Source organism: Eleutherodactylus coqui, chromosome 4 (assembly GCF_035609145.1).
Source record: "Eleutherodactylus coqui strain aEleCoq1 chromosome 4, aEleCoq1.hap1, whole genome shotgun sequence".
NCBI lineage: Eukaryota > Metazoa > Chordata > Amphibia > Anura > Eleutherodactylidae > Eleutherodactylus > Eleutherodactylus coqui.
Genome location: NC_089840.1, coordinates 207,385,358 through 207,409,607, shown reverse-complemented (window position 1 = coordinate 207,409,607; position 24,250 = coordinate 207,385,358). Strand labels below are relative to the sequence as shown.

General features: G+C 44.5%; 1 protein-coding gene across 2 annotated transcripts in view; it reads left to right on the top strand.

Annotated features, from left to right (window-relative positions):
• The window catches only part of TLL2 (tolloid like 2), a 148,822-nt gene extending 140,502 nt beyond the window's left edge, over positions 1-8,320 (top strand). For both annotated transcript variants that reach the window (XM_066600616.1, XM_066600618.1), the window contains 3 exons: positions 226-439; positions 3,413-3,663; positions 5,757-8,320. In XM_066600616.1, the coding sequence (XP_066456713.1) occupies positions 226-439; positions 3,413-3,663; positions 5,757-5,891 (600 nt within the window). In that variant the 3' untranslated portion in view covers positions 5,892-8,320. The remainder of the gene's footprint in view (positions 1-225; positions 440-3,412; positions 3,664-5,756) is intronic.
• Positions 8,321-24,250: the final 15,930 nt, after the last annotated feature.

The window sequence follows — 24,250 nt, the reverse complement described above, 5'->3', positions numbered from 1 at the left end:
CACTATATGCTGCACATCTACATCATGTGTCGACTTACTACAAATGAAGTCAGACCACATTTACAACCCAGGATAATAAATCCACCTAAGATCTGAGTTCTTTGTGTTTTCTGCTGCAGAACTTTTATGTCCTAGATGTTCCATATCTGTTCTCTGTATAGTCAAAACTGACATCATACTTTTTTTCCAGACGTCAACTTATTTTACTTCCTTTTTACACTTTAGGTGTTTAATGACTTTGAGATTGAGTTGCACCAGGAATGTGCCTATGACCACCTTGAACTGTATGATGGACCAAGCAGCAAGTCCGCCATTCTAGGCCGATTTTGTGGCAGCAGTAAACCTGAGCCTATTATTGCATCCACAAGTCATATGTTTCTGCGCTTTTATTCTGATGCTTCAGTGCAAAGGAAAGGGTTTCAAGCCAAGTACAGCACGGGTATGTGATTGTATCTAATGGCTGTGTTATATAGATTGAAGAACTGTAAAGCACTGTATATGCTTTATATCACAGGAACCCAGCTTTATTATGGCTCCATACAAGATACTAGATGTACGGACCTGTAGTATGGGATTTATAGTATGGTGTAATATTTCATTTCGTATTTCCTCCAAAACATCACCGACTGTCTGTCCGCTGTCTCTAACACTATGTCCTCTCTCCACCTAAAACTAAACCTCTCTAAAACTGACTTACTGGTATTACCACCCTCCACTAACCGACCTCATCCTGACATCTCCATCTCAGTGTGTGGCGCCACCATAACTCCTAGACAACACGCCCGCTGCCTTGGGGTCATATTCGACTCTGGTCTATCATTTACCCCCTACATCCAATCTCTCACTCGAACACGTCAGCTGCACCTCAAGAACATCACAAGAATCCGCTCTTTTCTCACCGTGGACACGTTAAAAACGCTTACTGTTGCCCTCATCCACTCTCGGCTCGATTATTGCAACTCGTTGCTGATCGGCCTCCCCTGCACCAGACTCTACCCTCTCCAATCCATCCTGAATGCGGCAGCCATGCTCATCTTCCTGTCCAGCCGCTACTCGGACGCCTCTGCCCTGTGCGGGTCACTGCACTGGCTGCCCGTTAAATACAGAATTCAATTTAAACTCGCTACCTTCATCCACAAAGCCCTCCACAGCGCAGCACCACCCTATATCGCCTCCCTTATCTCAATCCATCAACCAGCCCGGGCTCTTCGCTCTGCTAATGAAACCAGACTGAGTGCCCCTTTAATTCGAACTTCTCATTCCCGCCTCCAAGGCTTCTCCAGAGCAGCACTGGTCCTCTGGAACGCACTACCAAAGGCTACCCGAGCAATCCAGGACTCGCAGAACTTCAGGCATGCTTTAAAAACGCACCTCTTCAGGGAGGCATACCGCATTCCCTAAACAAACCCCTCTGTACTCCGCCTGATAACATGCTCTCTGACCTATTGACTGCAATCCCTGCTAGTCATCATAAATCACTCCTGCAGTCATACCGCTTCTGCCGTCACACGGCTAAATGTCTGACCATTGTGTATAGAATGTGTATAGAATATCTATGTGTATAGAATCCCTCACTCTCCACCTCACCATACCATGTACATCTCCAGCCCCTTTACCTTCTGTATCACCCCATTACTTGTAGTATGTAAGCTCGTTGCAGCAGGACTCTCACCCCTATTGTTTCCATCAACTGATTACTATGTAACCGTGGTTCTGTAATTTTTCTACTTTTTGTCTTACTGTATTCCCCGTCTATGTAAGCGCTGCGGAATATGTTGGCGCTATACAAATAAAGATTATTATTATTATTATTATTATTATTATTATTATTATTATTAGTAGTAGTAGTAGTAAAAGAAAACCAATGCATTGTCCAATAAATGTGTAATGGGAAGTTTTATTCACCATAAACAATCCCAAAGAAAGAGAAAAGATCTGTATTATAATGCTATACGAGTGCCTATGGTGCTATGTAGTACAGAGGCTGCAGGGACTACATGTATCTCTGTATGGGCTCTGTGCCTTTGAGTGAACAGCAGTTACAACGAGCTGATCTTACATGTCCTATATTACACAGACAACCAGTTGACTCAATGAGAAACTGGTCCGTTTCTCTGCAGTGCCACCACAGGTGAAATGAAGTATTACACACTTTTAGTTTGTGGGAAAACCTGACAATAACTGATTGCTGGGGTCCCAAAATTTTTTTTTCTTTTTTTTAGTTTTCCTCCATGATATAAAAGTTGAAAACTCCAGTTACTATTTGACCATTTACCCTAATTATTAGTAAACTTGTGGGGCTTCTCTGGTGTTTAATAAAAATAATTAAAACATTATTGCTCCAATAAAGCGAAAACAGAAAAAAAAGAAACTATGTTAAATATGTAAGCAAGAAAAAGGAGGAAAAAGCAATGGGTATTACTGCATGATCTGACTACACACTAGTTTTTGTTTGTAACCACCAAGAAACCTATGTCAGCAAAGACGTTTTAGATGATATGGTGTAGAGAAAGAGTGGAGGTCAGGTGTAGTGGTGGGGAGGAGATCCTTGTCCTAATTTGGTATCAAGAGAGGTATATGCATGGAGTGCCGGGTGTGGCCAACCAAGGAAACATTCGACTCGTCAGTAGACCTATATAGAATGGAATGATGTGGACCAAAAGGCTGGGAATAAAGCGCTGCCCTTTAATAGACATGTACATACACAGATGTTGTCATTAAAGTTTCTGCGTTATTATTTGATAGAACCAGCTTATTAAAAAAAACCTCTCACTCCTACATGCGTCCAGCCCTGTTCCACTATTAACTAGCACGTGTCTCCTCAGCAATACTGAAGCAGAAGCATTGTGTTGCTTTGAAAATCATTTTTAAACCGGTTCTACAAAACAGAACAAAGACATTTTAATGACAATATCTGCATATGCCTATTAAAGGGTTTTGCCTTTTTCCCAGCCTTTTGGTCCATACCAAAAAGTTCATTTTTTTTTATACATTGGGTCAATATGATATGTGCAAAGCTGTACGTATACTATGAAAGACAAGATTTTTCAAAAAAGGAAAAATGTTTTGATGTCTTGTCAAGCTCTTTTCCAAACTTATTTTTGAAGTGACCCTTCATCAGGAACTCAAAATTGATCTGTGAGTCAGGAATGATCATTTGTGATTTTTTTTTTTTTTTTTTTTCCTCCAGTTATTACTCATTGCCTGCATTTTAGCTTGGCTCTATAAGGACGGAGCTGTGATCTAAGACTATAGTTTAGCTGCGGTGCCTAATCTGCAGTAGTCTGGAACACACCCAGTTTCCTCATTGGTTCAGGCAGCAGAGGAGGCAGAAACCAGTTATTTTAGAGAGGTGGAGTTATGTCAAATAATCGTTTTTTTCCCTATATTTTATTTTGTATTGTATCTGTAGAATGCGGAGGACGATTGAAAGCGGAGATTCAAACAAAAGATCTCTATTCACATGCCCAGTATGGTGATAATAATTACCCGGTACAAGCTAATTGTGATTGGGTCATTGTAGCAGAAGATGGATATGGAGTAGAATTGATTTTTGAAACGTTTGAAATGGAAGAAGAATCCGACTGTGGTTATGACTACATGGAGATATATGATGGCTACGACAGTACCGCTCCACGACTAGCCAGATACTGTGGCTCCGGGGTAAGTTTTCCATCTTTTTATTAATTCCATTTTTCTAAAATGATCAGTTCAGACACTGTGATTACTATGCAGCAGTAGTAGGGCGCAGACAGCACAACCTTTACCACGGTCAGGTTAGGCAGGTAACATGCATCAGCCACATTCAAGAATCGGATCCAGAAAGGATTCCTAGTAGAGATGAGCGAGCATACTCGGAAAAGCACTACTCGCTCGAGTAATTTGCTTTATCCGAGTATCGCTGTGCTCGGGGCTAAAGATTCGGGTGCCGGCACGGAGCGGGGAGCTGCAGGGGAGAGCGGGGAGGAACGGAGGTAAGATCTTTCTCTCCCTCTCTCCCGCCCGCTCTCCCCTGCTCCCCGCTACGACTCACCTGTCAGCCGCAGCGGCACTCGAATCTTTAGCCCCGAGCACAGCGATACTCGGATAAAGCAAATTACTCGAGCGAGTAGTGCTTTTCCGAGTACGCTCGCTCATCTCTAATTCCTAGTTAAATCTAGCTAATATCAGTGACAGAGTGGCAGCATCTCAGGTGCAGTTTTTCAAAGAAAATCTTTTAATCCTCCCAGGCAATACAAGATAACGTTTCGACTTGTAGTCTTTTTCAAATATACACAGAATGGCAGACTCAGATCTATATATACAAACATGTTACAGACACAGGACCAATCACAATATGGATGTAATTATAATAAATGATTACCTTATGTGCAGCATTAATCTGTTGCAGCAAGTGCTCCACTCTCTCAATCAAATGTGTCTCCGGCATTATCCACATCACTACGTCATCGCGTCATTACGCTGGCGTAGGAATCACGTGAGACCCCGTCATTCAGACCCGGGCGCATGCGCGCTGGATGTACATAGCATTCCAGCATGAAGCGCATGGCCACCATAAGGAAATAAGACTGCTAATGTATAGAATGGGGATGTATATCCCCTATTCATAGTGATGTAGATGTCGGAGAGCGAAGTATTTATTTTACGTGTGTGTGTATGTATGTATGTATATAAAACTACCTGTATTGTTCAGTGCTCTATGGTTTTCTACATTTGTATCTTCTGTTTGTAGTTTGTGTTTCTAAAAGATTTTTGGTACCTTGTACATGTTCTAATGATCAATTGTCTGTTGTTTTGCCATTTTACTCATTAGAGTGCCACATATTTGTATTTGTACACCATTTTTTCCTTGTCGTCTTTGCATGTTTTTTGATTTGTCTATGCAAATAAGGAAGATGGAACATTACCTCTGCAGCGCCACCTATTGGATGGCAGCATTCCTTCAAGTCAATGTCAGACCCTTTATACAGGTCTTTATAACAATGATTGGGAATAAGAAATCAAACCAGAAAACCATACACAGACAGTTTCTTTCGGGTGTTTGCCCCTCAGTGTGCAGTAGGTTTCTGGCTTAGCTGATGAGAGCCCCCTTCCCCCCCTTTCCCACCTACCCTGACCTACTCACCACACACTTTTTGGGTGCTCTCCTTAAGGAGACACGACACCCCTCCTGACCCTTGATTTGTTTATGATATGCTATGCACCCGTCATGATTCAGATTGATGGTTGTGCCTGCTTTTTTCACTTATATCACAGAGATGGACATGACACAATGCTTCAGCTACAACACCATGCGATGTTCCTGTAGTCCAATCTACAAGTTACATTTATGTCTTATTGCAGCCCTTCTAAGTTGTACAGTCTAACAATACATGCTTCAGACCAATATAGTTTGTGTACCCCGGTCTACAGTGTAGTAGAAGCTTCACAGGTATGATTTCAATGGGCTTGATGCTTTGTTCCAACGGGAGATAAGCTACTGCTAGCGGAGTCTGGCAGCTGCTCATTCTTTCCCCATCGAAATAAACCATCTTCACTCAGGTTAGCATATATGGGGAAGTTTATAATCGTGTAAGCTTGAGCTGCAAGATTGGTACTCAACTGTTTCCAACAGTGTTGACAAAATGAATGGAGTGGTAGCCCACATGCGGGTCCTCAGCTCCATTCATACCAGGACACTCGGAACCGTTTGTTTTGTGATGACAAAGCACCTACCTTGTATATTTTTACATGTTTCTCTTTTTCCTCTACCTTAGCCCCCTGAAGAAATCTATTCAGCTGGAGACTCTATTATGATTCGTTTTCACACGGATGATACCATCAACAAGAAAGGATTCCACGCTCGATACACCAGTACCAAATTTCAGGATGCGCTTCATATGAGGAAGTAGACCCCATGGGGGCCTGGCATTTACAACATCAGTGTTCTGGAACTCTGGGAGATTTGGCTAAATGCTGTGCATGTCTTTGTGATTAATGGCTGAATACAGTCTGTAAGATATTTGTATGAATAAGGATCCAAACTTTAATAGCATGCTATTGTACTGTGCCAATGTACCAAGGACCAAATATCTGCATATCATAGGCCGGCTGAGTTTACATTTCTCTTAAGTGAAACTTTTTATTTTTTTTAAAAAAGGGCTTACTTGTGATGTACTTAAGCCCTGGTGCCTCCTTAAAGGGTTTCTCTGGGTTCTGTAAGTAATGCTTATTGCAATGAGTTTTGTCCTTATAAATCAACAGAAATTGGAAATGACGAGACTTTCTAATCTCCACTTTGCCCTGCTTTTATTTCCTCTGAAACGGTTCCAGTAATGTATTTATTGTTTGCAGTTTGCATTCTCGCCTGCTTTGGGGTTGCCAGAGTTATGGAAGTTTTTTTTTTTTGTTTTTTTTTTTGCTTCCATGGCAACTAAAGAGCAAGCAGGACTATATACAAAGCTCAAAGTGTAACGGTGCTTTTAAAAAAACTTTTGACCTGTCGTAATTTGTGATTACTGGGGTCCGGGTTCCGACTCTCTTCATTCAGTCTGTGCACACGCATAAAGAACAGTGGAGTGCATGGACAGAATGAAAAGGTTCTGATTGCTAGAACGAAGCGGCTGCAGAGCTCAACGGAGTGGTGTCACTACTCACTAGCCGAAGACTGGCCCATAGGCTTTCTGATGAGCCCATCTTCAACTAGCAAGCAGTACCTGTGCTTAGAAGAATGCTGCAACTGCTTCTTTCTAGCGATCAGTGGGGATCACAACTTTTGACATATCCCTATGACATGGCAAAAAGTTTTTCCAAAGTGCAGTTACACTTAAACTTCTGAATAAGGGATAAAGAGGAGAGAAAACCAATGCAAGGTGTATATTAGGAGGCCGCAATTCTTCAATTCAAAGTGTACTGAGCTGCAAGTGCATTATTACCCTTCAAATCTGGCCCTGAGCTGAGATCTTAGGGATGTATGGATGTGCTATATACATTTACATACTGTACCCCGGGATATCTATACAGCAGTGTCTGTGGAGTAACGTTATACGGTAAGACCTCCGTGTATGCACTGGGTACAAAGACATTCTTCACAGCTAAGAAGCTAAAGCGTTTTGAAGTCATCGCTTACTAATACTGCTAAAGCTCTGTAAGTCTGCGTCCACACGGGCTGCTTTACAGCAGTAAGCCTGCCTCCAAACTAGCACCATTTGGTGCGGGTTTTATTGTGTTTTTCTGGGCGGAATTAACCCCTTCATTGGGAAGAGTTGAATTTCGCAGTGGAAATGGCGATTAGAATTGACATGCTGTGAATTGAATTCTGCACCGCATGGAAATTCCATGGCAAATCCTGGTTGGAGGGAGACACTTGTGATATTTGAAGTGCACAAATTGCACAATCACATATTTGCATTAAGGCCTTAAGACCAAATTCATTCAATATCAGGGATGTAATAAAAACTTCACTATCAACTTCACTATAAAAGGAGTTGATGAGGGAAAAGCAGGTGATTGGTCCCCACTATATATGTAAATATGTTTCTACACGTCATATCACATTATCACTGGATGAATCCGAAACAAATCTCTCTCGATCATTTCCAGTTTTTTTGTTTTTTTTTACACCTTTCCAATATCTGGTTATCCTTTTTACCTGCACCAAACACCCATTTTGCGTGCAGCTACTTGACAATAACTTACCACTTATATTGAAATGTGATATATTTTTGGCAGCCTGTGAATTACAATGGCTCAATTTGTAGCATCACAAGTACATAACTGGCAATTGTGTATATATTTATATATATATAGATGTGTGTATGCTGCCCTCTACTGGTGAGACATCAGTAGTGTTTTTGAATTTCCTCAGTGAAAAAGTACTGTATAGCTGACCTTTTTTTGTTTGTTTTTTTTCTCCTTTTTTTGTAATTTACATGCTTTTTATAGTATTGTTTTGTACTTAAATTATGTAGTTATTGTCTCCTGCAAATGTAAATATGATATTGTAAATGATCTGATTATAGCCCGTGCAATACCTAAGACTAATAAGCTTTTCATCCCCTTTCTTACATTAGTTTTATGGCCATCTTATGCTTTTGGTTTTACTACCTAATGTAAGACGGGGAAGCATTGAACTTCACTTAACAAAATTATATTTTAGACTGCAAATTATCACTGGGAAATGAGAACTTTTATTTTTATGGTATTAAATCTTTTCTATGTTGCTAGACCTGGTTTCCATTTTATTTGTCCCGAAGGGAATTGTAATGCCATTTTATTACTATGTAACTGTCATTTCTTGCCATGTCCTTAACAGAATGATAATAAAATGATCTCAGTGCCAGACTGATTTAATGATCATTCTTTAAAAGTAGGAGCCTTCTGATTACTTGCAGGGAGCTTCTAGTTTGCTGAAGTTGACCTGAAAGACTCATTGGCAGAATACGGTTTATGACAGCCTGTAATCTGAGTGTACAATAAAGTTGGCCATACAAGTTATGGCCAGACCCTTGTTCCTCCTGACATCCCCCTTCCCAATACAGGTGCGTTCTCAGTTCAGCCGAACGTGCATGTGTTCTCAGTGGGGAGAGTAGAGGAAACTATGGCAGGACACATCTAAGGCGGTTTCACGCGGTCAAGAAAATTGCGTGAGATTTGTGTGTTGCAAGACTCACAAATCTTGTGCAAATATTCAAATTCTTTAGAATGGCGTCATATACAGGAGAGATGTGGAATGCTCTATCTTCTCGAGTTCCTCAGAAAGCACTGCCTATTGATTTCAATGGGATCTTTAATGCCTCACATGCGAGTGCAGTGCACGGTTTACCATTGAAATCAATGAGAAATACTTCCGATACTGAATCATGCATGAAACTCGTGCAAGAGAATCGAAACTTCACAGATGGGATGCGTTTTTGCCTGGAAAACACCTTGCATTGCAGGTTTACAAGCGCGATATGGGGACGATTTTCACGGCCCAATGTCTCACTTGCCTGTGTGTAGGTAGCCCTAAATCTGGGTTCACACAGGGCGGATTTTCATCGGAAATCTCGCGGTTTGGCCACAGCAAAAGCCGGGAGAACCGCCGCGGCGGCTTTGAAGCGGTCCGGCCGCATGCTTTTCCGTTGTGGCCGTGTCTCCCATAGAGGAGAGCGCGGCCGTAACATAAATAAACAAAAAAACGACTGTAAACAGACATGCTGCTTCTTTTGAAACCGCGGCTGCGGCGGTCGCAGCCGCGGTTTCAACCGTATTTACCGCAGCGGATTAGCCGTCCCGTGTGGACGAGGTTTTGGGGAAACCTCGTCCACATGGCTGGCTAATCCCGAGATTAGCGGCCGCGGGCGGTTTTGCCGCGGGCGGATCTGCTGCGGCAGAACCGCGGCAAATCCGCCCTGTGTGACCCCTGCCTAAGATGATTTTAGATGCAACGATCATCGTTCAAAAAATCATTTGGTCTAAATGCAAATCAATGACCGATAACATTCGCTTTTTCGTTAGTCATTCATTTTGTGCAGCATAAAAATCTTTGTTGGCTCGTTCGCTTTAAACAGCGCTCATTTAGTCATTCTCATTCACTCATACAGCAAATGTGAAAGACTTAAAAATTTCTCATTTGAACGAACCAGCGATGTATTCTGGCTGTATAACCAGGCCACACGAGTGCAAACAAGCCAGCGGTGACGTCACTTGCTCATTCAAATGTTAAATAGTCTCCTCTAAAAGGTCCCTAACTAGAGAACAAAAGGATGGGGCATGCTGACATCCAACTGCCCAATCCTTCTCTCCCCAGACGCCTGCCTGCTAGGTAGAGTCAGGAGATCCCATACATGTTGTCAGTGACATTGGCTGGCAATAATCTTATGTATTTGGCTGGTTTCAGACAGACTATTGCAATTTCCTTCTGATGCATGTAATTTGTAGACTACTAGTACAGCATATAGTTACATCGTATGGCTGAAAAAAGACAAATGTCCATCATGTGCAATCATGAGAAGGAGAGAGGACATCGATTCAGTGGAAAACATGAAACTTCATAAGTCATGAACCAATCTAAAGTGAATTTTTCAGATGAGACCGCACTTATGCTTTATAGATGAGTAATGTTGTGTCCCTGTGCCGTTGGGTACGTCCAATAATTAGAAGCCGGACAGCACTCTTGGACAACACCAATAAATGAGATCGACTCACCTGACGTAGACAGCCCGACAAAGTGGGTTGTCACACCTGTGATCCAGAAAAACTTCAGATACCACACTGTAGCAACACGAGCAAGCACCTTGTTATTTAAAACATCCAGGTGATTTAAATTTAAAGGGAACAGCCCACAGGGGTACAATACCTCGGTCGTAAAAGAAAATGGCCAAAGGGAAAAAATGAGTTCCTGCGCTCCAGGTGCCTGCACATGAGCAAAAACCTAAAAAATGATAACAAGGCACTTTCTTCAGGGCGGGGACTTAGGAACTGCCTGAAACCCCCTAATTTTCAGGTCAGCCATAAGGGTGGTTGCAAACCAAAATCTGAGTTCTTGATCCATATGTTATGGAGTAGAGCTTCTTCATTTGTAGATACAGAAACAGGTTCATGTAACGTGTTTTGGAGAAAACAACTTTTTTTTCTCCTTTATAAGTGCTGTTCTCTGTTACAATGCAATTCCAGTTGTGTTTGATAGTGTTTTAGCTTGTATTCATTGGTGAGAATGGGAGGGGGGGAGCCGTGCACACTTACGTTCACCATGTGGGGTGCGCAGTAATGTGGGATTGGAAACATGGGGTCACTGTGAGGGAATGTGTTCTAGTGACTGGAACTTTTATCACTACCCTAGGGATGCGATCACCATGTAGCATTGGAAGGAAGCGGTTGCCCCAAAAAACGGAAGGGAAACATTGCTTTGTGTTTGCATACCATTCGACAGGAAATCAATGGTTGCCATGGTAGAATGTTGTTTACACTTATATTGTTGGTGATAAATACACTAAAACAATCTATCAATATAAAATAGATGGGGGGAATGGAAGAACACTCAGGAAACATATGGTCGCACTTGGGGTACAGAAAATACATACAACTTAGGCCGCCTAGGAATAGAGTGTGCTCAGACTTTATTTATTTTTTTGCTTTTTAGGTATTTGCTGCGGAATCCAGAGGTGGACGCCCGCTCCGGATTCCGCAATGCAAATCCAGCCGTGTGCAGGCGGCTTTATAGAATGAAAATAAAAGAAGCCTTTTTAAAAACATGTTAAGACTTCTAAAATGTAAAGTAAATAAATCTGAGGTTCGCGGCAAGGAATCGCAGGAACATAAAACCAAAAAGTGGAATAAAAATGTTTTTTTGTTTTTTTTTCCTGCAGGCTGCTGGCCTTATCACCTCTACAGACTGAAGCCTCTTTCTTCTACAGTCGAAGGGAATGCCGTTCCCTCATGTGATGTTTAAAGTGTCTCGAAACCTGCTTTTGAGCAAATCTTGAGTGATAATCGTTGTGTCTAAATAGCCTTCAGGCAGGGATCATAGAGCCAAAGTGGCTAAAAGTGAATCGCATGACCACTGATTGCGAAATCGTACAGAGAACTGAAATATCGCATGGCTGCATTAAAGGAGGAATTCACTTCAATGTGCTGCCTTTGTTTCAGTTTCTGTGTGACTGAGGATTTGGATCCGGTCTGAAAGATGTGAATTGTTATGTTGATAATTTTTCCGGCACTGCTGCTATCTGTAACTGGCAGATATATGGCGAGGAGCGTTTAAATGGCGCAGTGGTGAAGCATGCGTGCTGTCATCAGGTTATTAGTGAAACCGCACTAGGTAGGCGGCTGTTACTGAAAATCTGCCAACATTCTAAGTGAAACATTAATGATATCCTGGTTACAATGTCGTCACATTCAGCCTCTAGGCAGCACTTCTTGGGCTATGCCTGAAGAATACATTTGGGTGGCAACTAAAAGTAAACAATGTGTCCCGTGGGGGTCCCAGTCCAGGCCTGAGGGTCTATGTTGACTTGATGATTTCTCGTTTGAAGGAGGAACGATGTCAGTTCGCTCGGGCAGCACGTTTATAGAGATACACCGTTGGCTACTTCAAACTAGACTCCCTTTGCTCTAGAAGTGAATGAGAACAACTGGGATTTAACCGAACGATTAATGAACAAGACAACAATGATTTTTATGCCTGCATAACCTGAATGAAAAGTGAACTATTTATCATTCATTATTCGACCGTTGACTGCGTTTACACTGACCGATTATCATTCACTTTAGCCCTTTTGAACAGTTTTTTGCAGGTTAAAAGCGCTTGTTCACTATTTTACTATTATGTTACATGGCAGCTGACCGCTTCTTCCTATACCTGAGGCTACGCTGTAGGATGGAGTAGGCAGTTTGTTTCACTGTCTTGTTCCATTCATAGCAGGACGATCTGTTGAGAAAATCATGCTCCCTGTTCCAAGCATTGAGCATCGCAGTCTTCGGGTCCTGTGGCCCTGGGATACAACAGGAGTTAGAGGCTGCTCTTAAAGGGGTTTTCCCACTAACCACAGCCAATCTATACTTCCTGGTTGTTGCTGACCAAGGCATGTGACTGCTGCAGCTAATAACTACTTATAGAAGGTGCCTATGGTGGTCATTGATTGGCTGCAGCAATCACAGATCCTGGTCAGTAGAAACCACGATGGACAGAAATGTTGTGGAGCAATTTTGGGTAGTGGGAAAATCTCTTTAATATATAAGGTCATTGCTAAAGTTCTATATAATGACTGCTAAAACATTGCTCCATATTTTTTCTATTAAACAAACAACCCCTTCAAATTATCATAGTGAGTTACATGTCAAATTTAAAGGTTTGCTACATCTGTATGGCTTGTCTTCTCTGCCAATTCCCTATAGGAATTACATCCTATACCTCGTCAATGTGCCTAGATTCTTTACCTGGATACCCTCCCTTTTCTAGATTCTTCTCAATTGGTTGAGATATGCTTGACTCCTCCTCCTAGGTTGTTGCTTCCCTCCTCCTCAGGGCTGCTGGGAGTTCAATCCTAGGCAGCCCGTACAGCTATAACAATTTGTCCTTCAAGTTGGGATTGCTACAACTCCTTGTTTGACCAACAATAAGTATTAAATTACAGTAACTTCTCTCGCCAACTAGTTATTGTTGGTAGCTTATGAAATTAAATTACAGATAGCTTTTACTGTTTACATTGGATATATGAACCGGTCCCATAAGGCCAAGCAGATGGCCTTCCCACCTAAAGTGGGTGGTTAAATAGTCACATCAACCGCTTCTCTCCCACTATGTATCTAATGATTGCATCATGTCACATAGCATTATATATGTATTATGTTGCCTTTTTGGCCTTATATTGGACCCAGATGCATCAATCTACGTCTCTGGATTAAATAATTAACTGCACGGCATGAAGAATCTGTCTGCAGTGCACAGAGAGAAAACATGGCTTGAATTACCTCCTGTTATGTGCGCTGAGCGCACCTCACCACAGCACGGAAGCAGAAGTGATATTGTGTTCCCACAGGACGTGCAACTGGAAGACCAAAGGAACAGTGAATTGTATACTGGACTGACAGACAGAAATAACATAGGACAAACAGCAAACCACTCACCAAACATCCCAGCACGCATAAGCAGATAGAATTGCTGTAATAAATATAAGGAATTAGCTAGTGCATTGGCCAATTAACTTAAGCCGCGAACCCAACTTCAAGGGTCATCATGTCTCGCGGTCCCTACTCTTACGACACAACATGGACCAGAACCCTGCCTGCAAGCAGAGCAATCACCTTGATAAAGTCGGCCCTGCGCCAGAACCTAAGGGCCACACTAGCCTAGAGATGATACATGATCTAGCCGTACACTACACAGTTCACACTTCAACACACTAGGGCTAGCATGCAAGACAGAACAAACACCGAACAGGACTATCCACACCTGATGTCTGACCACTTGCACAAACACTATACAAGACACTGTTCACACACCTAACACATATACAGGCATGCAAGACTACAAACCCTAGAGTGAAGGGATACCAGGTTACTTCTGCACATCCTCCATCACTGGTTCTTCTGCCACTGCAGTGATGCCATCCTTTGAAACGGTCTCCATCTCGGGTTCCTGTAAACACAATTAATATTAAGGCCTCTCTTGTATTGTGCAGATCACACTGAAAAGCTCCTCAAGTGTTCATGCTGGGGTGGACTACATTTAGCAAACCGATAAATTAGGAAGCGTTGCATTTATTTCACCAACATATAGCTAACAAGGATGAAGCATCATGTTAGTGACTCTATGTGCTGTATATAGTGCTGGGCAGATCTGTGAAGAAGAGAAGTTCTACAAACTAGTAGACATAATAACACTTCTGGTTTCTGCTCCTCACAAGTCAGATGTAATGTAAATGATGTCATCTCAATTGGATATGAAGATGTCGGATCATGAAGTGATAATACTGATTACCTGCTGATCTTCCTTCGTCCTCAATCAAACTTCATGTAGATGGACTACAATAGAACATGTAATAATTAGTTTTGGGGTGTCTATTTTTCTGTTATCATTGCTTTTGTTTTGTCACTTAAATCCAGTGGAATTATAAGAATAATTTCAGAAATAGTTATTGAAGAAATGTGAACAGAAAATCCAGTTATAAAGGGATACTCTGGTATTCATTAATGTTACCTGAGGACAAAGTTCAAACTGAAGTTCAGTCTCTATTCAGTCAGTTCCAGTTAGAGGTTTTCCCTATTATATTATTTTTTTAACAATTACCCCCATATGCTCCAAAGTATAATTTTTATGAAATTGGAAACCACCTTTAATCCTGTTGATAGAATTACCAATGTAAGACCCTGCTAGATTACAGTCATTGGGCTACAATAGATCTCATTCTGTGCTGTGACCAAGACTAATTGTAGCTTTACATGGGACGACTTACTGTGACATAAGTGCCCAACAGTCGTCCCAGTGACATCGCTCCTGTGCTTTCACACAGACAGAGTGTGCTGGAGATCTCTTCCGGTCACCTCCCTCCATTCACTTCTTTGAACGACTGTTGGGTCCTGTATTAACATGGGGCAACTATCACTTTATAGCTTCTTTGAATATTTTTTTAAACTGTAGTTCCCCTCGTCATCCTGACAGCATATACCTGGAGGTTGTCCGCTGGACACATGTTGGGACAGGAAGCGGAAAAATACAAAAGGTAACTCCCACCACCGGCTCACCAGTGTCTTCCTGTCCCTACAGGACAGTCCAAGCGGAGCCTCCAGGTGTATGCTGGAGGTGAATGAAAAAAGAAGACTCCCATGCAGCCTGTCCGTCCATGGGGGGACGACTCTCTGTTCGGGCTGGCAGGGCTTGCGCGAGTGAGACCCTACGAGGGGACCCTCACCCGCAGGATCTACCCAGCGCTGTTCCCTCTGTGGGAAAATCCTCCCCCAGTACGCTGCCCAGTGGGGTAGTCGTACTGGTAGAAGCACCCCGGTACCTGGAGGGCTTGGAAATGCCGGCGTCTCCAGCGGGGATCCAGCACAGAAGACAGGTATGCCAGCGATGGAGGGGCTCGGGTGTGGGCCGGTCGTCGTGCGCGCGGCAGCGTCTCCACGTGCGTCCTAGTCGGTGGCGTCCTGGTGTATGCGGCGTGACGTCAGCGTGGCCGCGTCATGGGGGGCGGGGCCTCGCTTAAAGGGGGCGTGTCAGCGCCAAATTTGAAAATTTAAAAGGCTGGATCCCCTGCATCTCTCCTGTCTGCACCTTACTGAAGATGTCAGCCAGAGAGGACACTGAAAGCAGCCTGCTGGTGAGTAGACCACTTTGGGTCTTGTACCGGGGGGGGGGGGGGGAGGAAGGAGAAAACAAGTAGCAAGTGCTGGAAGTCCTTTTTGCTGTCTCCGTCTCTTAGGACAGAGATGCACAAAAGGCTAGAGAGGCCAAAAAGCGAGTGCGCAAATGTCCGGTTTGCTTGCGGCGGCTAGAAGAGGGCCACACCAAGCCACTATGTGCGGACTGTATGGAGAAAGTGATCCGTGAAGAGGGCTCCTCTGGCATGTCGGACATCCGATCCATGATCCGCGAGGAGATTGAAGCCTCTCTCTCATCTCTTTCTCTACCGCCCCCCACGAAAAGGGTAAGGCGGTCACGAATGGATGAGTCGGACTCTGAGGAAGGACTCCTAGAAGATTCTCCCTCAGAATCCATGCCACCCATGGAGGATGCAAGGAAGTATTTCTTTTCATCGGCGGACCTGGGTCAGCTATTAACCGCGGTCCGACGCACCATGCAGGTGGAGGAAGAGGTGCCGCAGCAGCCATCCTTTCAGGATAGCCTGTTCCGGGGGCTCCTACCGCAGCCAAAACCGTCATTTCCAGTTAATGACATCTTAAAACAGCTGATCCTGACAGAGTGGAAGCAGGCAGAACAGAAATTCTTCCTGTCCAAGGAATTTAAGGATCGGATGGTCTTCACACCAGAAGATATCGCGTTCCTAGAAACCGTCCCTAAGGTAGACCTGGCGGTTGCCAGGGTTTCAAAGAAAGCAGCCCTCCCCTTTGAGGACATTTCCCAACTGCGGGATCCACTAGACACCAGAGTGGATTCGGCAATGAAAAAGGCATGGGAGACTGCGGCCCTGACCGTTAAAGCCAACATCACGGCCACATCTGTAGCAAGATCTATGACGGTCTGGTTGGACCAACTCCAGATGCTGATTTCTCAGAGGGGCTCTAGGGAAGACATCTCCAACTGCCTTCCCCTCCTCCAACAGGCAACCGGCTTCCTGGCAGACGCCTCTATGGAGTCAGTAAGGTTCGGGGCCTGTTCAGCAGCCCTCTTGAACACAGCCAGGAGGGCCGTCTGGGTTAAGGCCTGGACGGGGATAATGCTTCGAAGAACAGACTCTGTTCCCTGCCCTTCCAAGGACACAGAATCTTTGGGCCTTCCTTGGATACACTCCTAGAGAAGGCATCGGATAAGAGCCAGGGACTACCATCGGAGAAATCCTTCAAGCGGCCTTCCTCCTCCTACCCTCCTCCCTTTGTTCCCTCTAGAACATACAAGGGGAAAGGGAAAACCGGACGCTGGTCCTATCCCAAAGGCAGAAAGGGGGAGAATCCGCCCTCCAGGATCCTACAAGTAGGGAGTAGGCTGAAGGGGTTCGCCCCCAAAAAATGGAGTGAGGTGACTTCCAATCCCTGGGCCCTACGCCTAGTCTCAGAAGGCTATAAAATTGAATTTTCCTCCCCTCCTCCCCGGAGGTTCGTGGTCACCCCCTGCCAGTCACCCTCGTCTGCTCAGGCCCTCCAGTTGGGGGTGCAGGAGCTGTTGTCCCTAGGGGCCATCACTCGGGTTCCCACAGAAGAACTGTTCAAGGGGTGCTACTCCCCCTTGTTTCTCGTCAAAAAAGAAAGAACCATAATTAATCTGAAATTCCTGAATAAATCTATCTTATATCAAAGTTTTAAAATGGAATCGGTGCGGTCAGCAATCCCCTTAATTGCACCAGATAGTGTCATGGCCACCGTGGACTTAAAGGACGCCTACTACCATGTCCCTATACACGCAGATTCCCAGCAGTTTCTGCGATTTGCCCTGGTGATAGATGGGTCTGTCTCTCACTTCCAATTTACGTGCCTGCCGTTCGGGATTTCCTCCGCACCTCGGGTGTTCTCCAAACTGGTGTTAGAGATGGTGGCGGCACTAAGGACTGACAAGGTGTTGATTGTCCCATACCTCGACGATTTCCTGATCGTAGCAGGATCGGCTTCAGAACTCCGGTTCCAGGTCAACCTCACACTCCGTCTATTCGAGTCATTAGGCTGGATCATCAACTCTGTAAAATCCAGTCTTCTGCCCGAACAAAATAAAAAATTCCTGGGAGTTATTCTGGACTCACATCGCCAGTGTTCTTCCCTTCCCCTAGAAAGGCAAAGAGCGATCCAGGACGAGTGTCGGGCACTTTTTCTAACCACCAAAGTCTCCCTTAGGAGAGGCATGAGGGTCCTCGGCCTCATGACATCTTGCATCGGTGTAGTCCCCTGGGCCCAGTTACATTGTAGAACTCTCCAAGACTTTATCCTAAGCAACTGGGATAAATCTCCCGCTTTCCTGGATTGGAGAGTCGTCCATACCCACAAGATAAAGTCCTCCTTGGAGTGGTGGATGTCTATCTCCAACCTTGCCAGAGCCACGGTTTGGTACCCCGCATCCCCAGTATCCACCTTCACTGACGCGAGCGCAACTGACTGGGGGGCCCACTTAGGCCGTCATTACGTCCAGGGGGGCTGGAACCGGGAGGAAGCTACTCAATCCTCCAACTACAAAGAACTTTGCGCTGTCTGGAAGGCCATTCGGGGCCTCGAGACAGAGATCAGGGGTAGACACATTAAGATCTTTTCGGATAACATAACAACTGTGTCCCTCATTCGCCACCAGGGATCCACGCGGAACCCCCGACTCCAAGACCTGGCGGCGAAAGTTCTCGGGTGGATAGAGCAGCGGACACCTTCCGTCACAGCATACCACGTAAGGGGCTCAGAGAACTCCATGGCGGACCATCTCAGCCACAGGAAGATAGACCCCGGGGAGTGGACTCTACATCCACACGCATTCCAGCTAATTATAGAAAGATGGGGGACACCAAAGGTGGACTTGTTTGCCTCCCGGGAGAACACCAAGTGTCCCCGTTTTTTTTCCAGGGGAGCAGACGGGGGCTCCCTGGGAATAGACGCACTGTCCCAGGCTTGGGATTGGGACCTTGCATACACCTTCCCACCTATCCCCCTGATCCCTCTGGTCCTAAAGAAAATTCAGGGGTCCCCAGGCTCCGTTATCCTGGTGGCCCCATTCTGGCCCAAGAGACCCTGGTTCCCGCTCCTGGCCGCTCTCTCGACACAGGATCCTCTACATCTGCCGCAGAGAGACGACCTCCTTCAGCAGGGTCCCCTGATATGCCCAAAGGTCCGACAGTTCAGACTGGCGGCCTGGAAGTTGAGCGGGTAAAATACCTGAGCCAGGGCCTATCAGGGAGGGTGACCACTACTTTATGTGAGAGCCTTAAAAAATCCACCAGGAATATATACTCTAGGGTGTGGGATACCTTCTCTAGGTGGTTGGGGCACAGTATACGTGACCTCCAACAGCCCGACATTAACAAGATATTGGAGTTCCTACAGGATGGATTGGACATGGGGCTAAGACCTGGTACCCTTAAGGTCCAGGTGGCCGCCCTTGGGGCCTTCTTTGACTTCCCCTTAGGCGACCATAGGCTAATTAAGAAATTTCTTAAAGGGGCAGTCAGACTCCACCCCTTTATAAGGGAAACCATGCCCCCCTGGGACCTGAACCTGGTTTTGCAGGCCCTCTGCGCACACCCCTTTGAGCCCCTGGAAGATCTATCGGTGAAGATCCTCTCCTATAAAGTTGCCTTTCTAGTTGCCATCACATCCGCCAGACGGATCGGGAGATCCAATCCCTCTCTATTAGAACCCCATATATGACCACCTTCCCAGATAAAATAGAGTTCAGGCTTGACCCCTTTTTCCAACCGAAAGTTCTCACAGACTTCCACAGAGAACAGCGAATAGTACTTCCCTCCTTCTGCCAGGAACCCCGCAACACCACGGAACAGACGTTCCATAATCTAGATGTTAGACGAGCAGTCCTGAAGTATTTGGAGGTCACACATTCCTTCAGGAAGTCTAACAATCTCTTTATTCAATTTCAGGGTCCACGCAGAGGAGGGGCCGCTACTAAGGACTCCTTAGCGCGTTGGGTCAGGAGGGCCATAGAAGAGGCGTACAGATCCCAGGGGATCCCACTCCCGGGCAACGTTAGAGCCCATTCCACTAGGGCGGTCGCCTGTTCCTGGGCGGAGAGAGCCCAGGCGACAACTGACCAGATCTGCAGAGCCGCCACGGGTCGAACACTCATACCTTCACTAAACACTATCGCCTAGACCTGGGGGCCAGCCGTGATATGGCCTTTGGGCGGAAGGTGCTACAGGCAGTGGTCCCTCCCTAAAGCCCCTGATTGTTGGCACTACTCCATGTGTATGCTGTCAGGATGACGAGGGGAAGACAGGAATTAGGTCCTACCTGTTAATTCCTTTTCTTGAAGTCATCCTGACAGCATAGGGGCTTTCCCCTCCCCTTGAGTTATTTTTACGTGAAGTAACTAGAGATGAGCGAACGTACTCGGATAAGCACTACTCGTCCGAGTAATGTGCCTTATCCGAGTATCTCTCCGCTCGTCCTGAAAGATTCGGGGCGCTCCGCTGCTGACAGGTGAGTCGCAGCGGGGAGCGGGGCAGAGCGGGCGGGAGAGAAGGAGAGAAAGATCTCCCCTCCGTTCCTCCCCGCTCTCCCCTGCAGCTCCCCGCTCCGCAGCGCGTCCCGAATCTTTCAGCACGAGTACAGCGGTACTCGGATAAGGCACATTACTCGGACGAGTAGTGCTTATCCGAGTACGTTCGCTCATCTCTAGAAGTAACGTATTGTACTATGATTTCTGTATTAAAAATGATTGGTTAAGCAAAGCCGGGTCACTGTAGTTATTTGGTACACACTGGTGAGCCGGTGGTAGGAGTTACCTTTTGTATTTTTCCGCTTCCTGTCCCAACATGTGTCCAGCGGACAACCTCCAGATGTATGCTGTCAGGATGACTTCAAGAAAAGGAATTAACAGGTAGGACCTAATTCCTGTCTTGTCTTGTATAAAGCCATCGCAAGTTACCGCCTATGAGCAGGGATACTGCTTTGGGATATTTTGAAGAGATACTCTCACCCCGTCATCATCATCCACATGTTGATAGTAATAGAAGAAGAGGAAACAGAAATTACAAATACAGTACAATAGAGCTTTTGTTTAGTCTTTACAAGGGTTTGTTGAACGTTGAGATTTAGAGATTTTGGTACAAATACTATTCTGAATGATTGTTTTACAATGCAACTTTTGTGCTTGTGAAAATAAATACTTGGCTTACTTTTTAGTCTTTACACCTTTTTAGATAAAAAATGTTACAAGTGATGATGTGCAACATGTTAGCGGTAACACTTCTGACTTGTATGATAATTTAGCAAGTGGCAAAAAGTGGCTATGGTTTGCAAAGGAGATGTAATTTAGATCAGATTTGTTATGCGTGACAGGTGGAAACAAAGCAAATTTTGGCAAAAATCCATCTGCTGATTTCACTTGCATAGTATTCATTGGTGCAATATCCATAGATTCTTAACTGTACCAAAAATAGCAAAAAGAAGAAAAACCATTGTAAGTGAGTTCTCTATTATCCATTAATACTTCCATAAGAACTGCACATTACAATGTTGTGGGCCAAATAGTAAAATGACTGACAAAGTAATCACCCTGGTATCTTACAGCGATGGGGAAAACCTAGTCTGAGACTCTCCTCGTAGACTCTGGTGGATCAGTACTAGTGAATCCTGCATTGAGCAGATGGTTGGACCCGATGACCCAGGAGGTCCCTTCCAACTCTACTATTCTATAAGTAATAGATATCATAATGTAATGAATGGAGCAGATACATAAATTTACATATTTTCTATGATCAAGAGTAGTGGAGGCTACAATAGAGTAGGGAGTACTTTCTTTTTTTAAGAAATTCTATCTAACAAGTATACAGTCCACTTATTAGATGAAGAACCTGGCACTGACATTATATGCAATGCAGGCCAGCAGTGTTGAAGCCATCATTGTCGACACATCATACAGTCTATTATCCGGGTCGCATAATGAAAGTAATTATGAAGGAAGAAGGAAGTCACAACATTTCTGTTCCAGCTGGGCTTGTGCAAAAATGTACTACTTTTCTATGCCAATATTCTGGCGTACAAGCATTAGTCAATTTCCCCCAAGGTGTCTAAAATCCTGTATTCCCCAGTCCCTTTAAATCTGGTGTCTTTGTTTTTAATACATCACACTTGCATAATCTGTAGGGAAGACCCTCTGTGTTCCAGAAAGACTATGGCAGCCTGTCCACGGGCGTTTTTGAATTGCGTTCCCCACGGCGATAATCCGGCAGCGGGGAACGCAATGCAAGCTTTCCATAGCAGCGCTATGGAAAGCGCAGCCCCCCTGTCCACAAGCAGAGAATCATTGCGATTCTCCGCTCGTGGCTAGCAATTCGAAGCGTGTTGCAAATTAACGCGATTCCTAGCAGGCTGCGAATTGCTGCGATTCTCACCGCGGAGATCCGTCTGCCGGCTCCTGCTCCCGCGGAATTTCGCCATGCCCGTGGACAGGAGCCCTAAAGATAGGCATTAGGTGAAAGGATTAGCGATCTTCTACTACCTCAAAATGGAGATCTCTGCTGGATGCCATCATTCCCTCTGAGCAAATAGTATTAAAAAGAGAGTGTGCCCCAAGAAAGTCCAGAATATTTGGGGTGTATAGGGCGCTGCTTCTTATACTCTACACCTCCACTATGACTGGACTCTTTGCTTTTTGTTTCATACATTGAATAATAACCAAAAAGAGTCTGTAGGATCTCCGTCATGTGTGGTTGCAGAATCTGTTTATTGCTGCCATATCTATGCAGTGATCCCTCAAGTTACAATTGCCTCAAAATACAAAATTTTCCATATACAATGACCAGGTTCAAAATACAGCCATTTAGAGGAGTAAAAATCATTGCGGGTTTCCATTTACTATGAGTCCCTTTTGGCACCTGTGTATCATGCTGACACCATTCGGATACCACTATGTTTAACGGCATCCAAGTACAATATATAACCTATGATCTTTAAATGTGGTTACTGATTATGATGATTGCAGCCAAGTAATATATGTCTGCAATGTGATCCATAATTGTGGCTACTCTGTATAAGTGCTATTACGATTATTTGCAGCTAGGTACATTTAATCTATTTTTGTATTATCTACACATGTGGCTACAATATGCATTAGCATCTGTACTAGGCCGGTCTCACAGCGGTGTGTTGACAATTTTCCTGTGCATGACACCCAATGCCAACATCCCATTGATTGGGTTTTTTCTGCTTGCATAGTACTGGCGCAAAAATGCTCTAACTTGGCGCGTATTACGTGTGAGCCTCGCCTGAGGGTCAGTTTAGACCTGCCAATTTGTTCTTAAAACAAGCGAACAATGTCAGAGTTCCCTCAGTCACTCCTGCAACCTGTTTATACAGCAGATACATCGTTGGCTTGTTCAGACGAAAAATCGTTCTGTCATTCACATTCGCTGTATAAGTAAATAAGAAGGCTGAATTATCAGTATTTAAGCTGAATGATTAGTGAAAGAGACTATGATGATTTTTATGCCTGGATAACGGCAGCTTCGCATGATTATCTGCCCAATTGCACATGCTTCAGCACAATGCATTTGCGGCGTGAACAAACGCTTTTGCGCACGTATCAGCACATTTTACTGTACTTTTTTCTGCATGTAGGACATGTTCACATGGGAATGGGACACCCCTCTGTGGTGCTTTAAAAGGCTATTTACCCTAATGAGGTCCAGATGTGTTCTTATCCCCGCAGTTTCGCGCTGTATTTTGCGCTTCTATGGGGCCCTTTGGTGCACAAATGGGTGCAAAATAAAACATGTGCTATCTCTTTGCGTGCACAAAAAATGTGTATGAGAATAAACCCATTGATATCAGGTTCTATTTTCTGTGTATTGTGTATTGCCACCCTAAAATGAACGATGAACGAAAAGTGAACAGTTTATCGTTCGCTCATTGGCTGCATAAACACTGAATGATTATTTTCACTCGTTTGATGGAATTTTTGAATGATAATCGTTCTGCTTTAAAAGGGCCTTAAGTGTAAAGCAGATGGGATGGCAAGTCACCGCAGAATGTCGTAATAGCCACATTCTTGTTATAAGGGGGCAATCAGCATGCAATACTTCCCCAGCAAAGCACCTTCCACTTCTGGGCTCCGTGCTGACAATGCTCTCAGTTACGGTGCCTTCACATGGGCGATTGCGTTTTTGGGCAGGCGAAAAACGCAGCGATAGGGCAAATGTGTGTCTGCTTTGCAAAGTGCCTTGTCGTGCCTTTTTTTCACCCAAATTGAACAAATGATGGCTTCATATGGAAACATAGGTGCATAAAAAGGCAAAAAAAGCCAAAGGATAGAACATTGTGCGATGTTTTGCTATCACAACAGAGAACATCGCAGATGTAAATGAATCCATTGAAAGACATTGGTTTCATAAATCTGCTTTTTTACTCACTCTCACATACAGCAAAAAATGCAGCGTTTTAGCGTCCGTGTGGAGGCACCCTTAGTGAG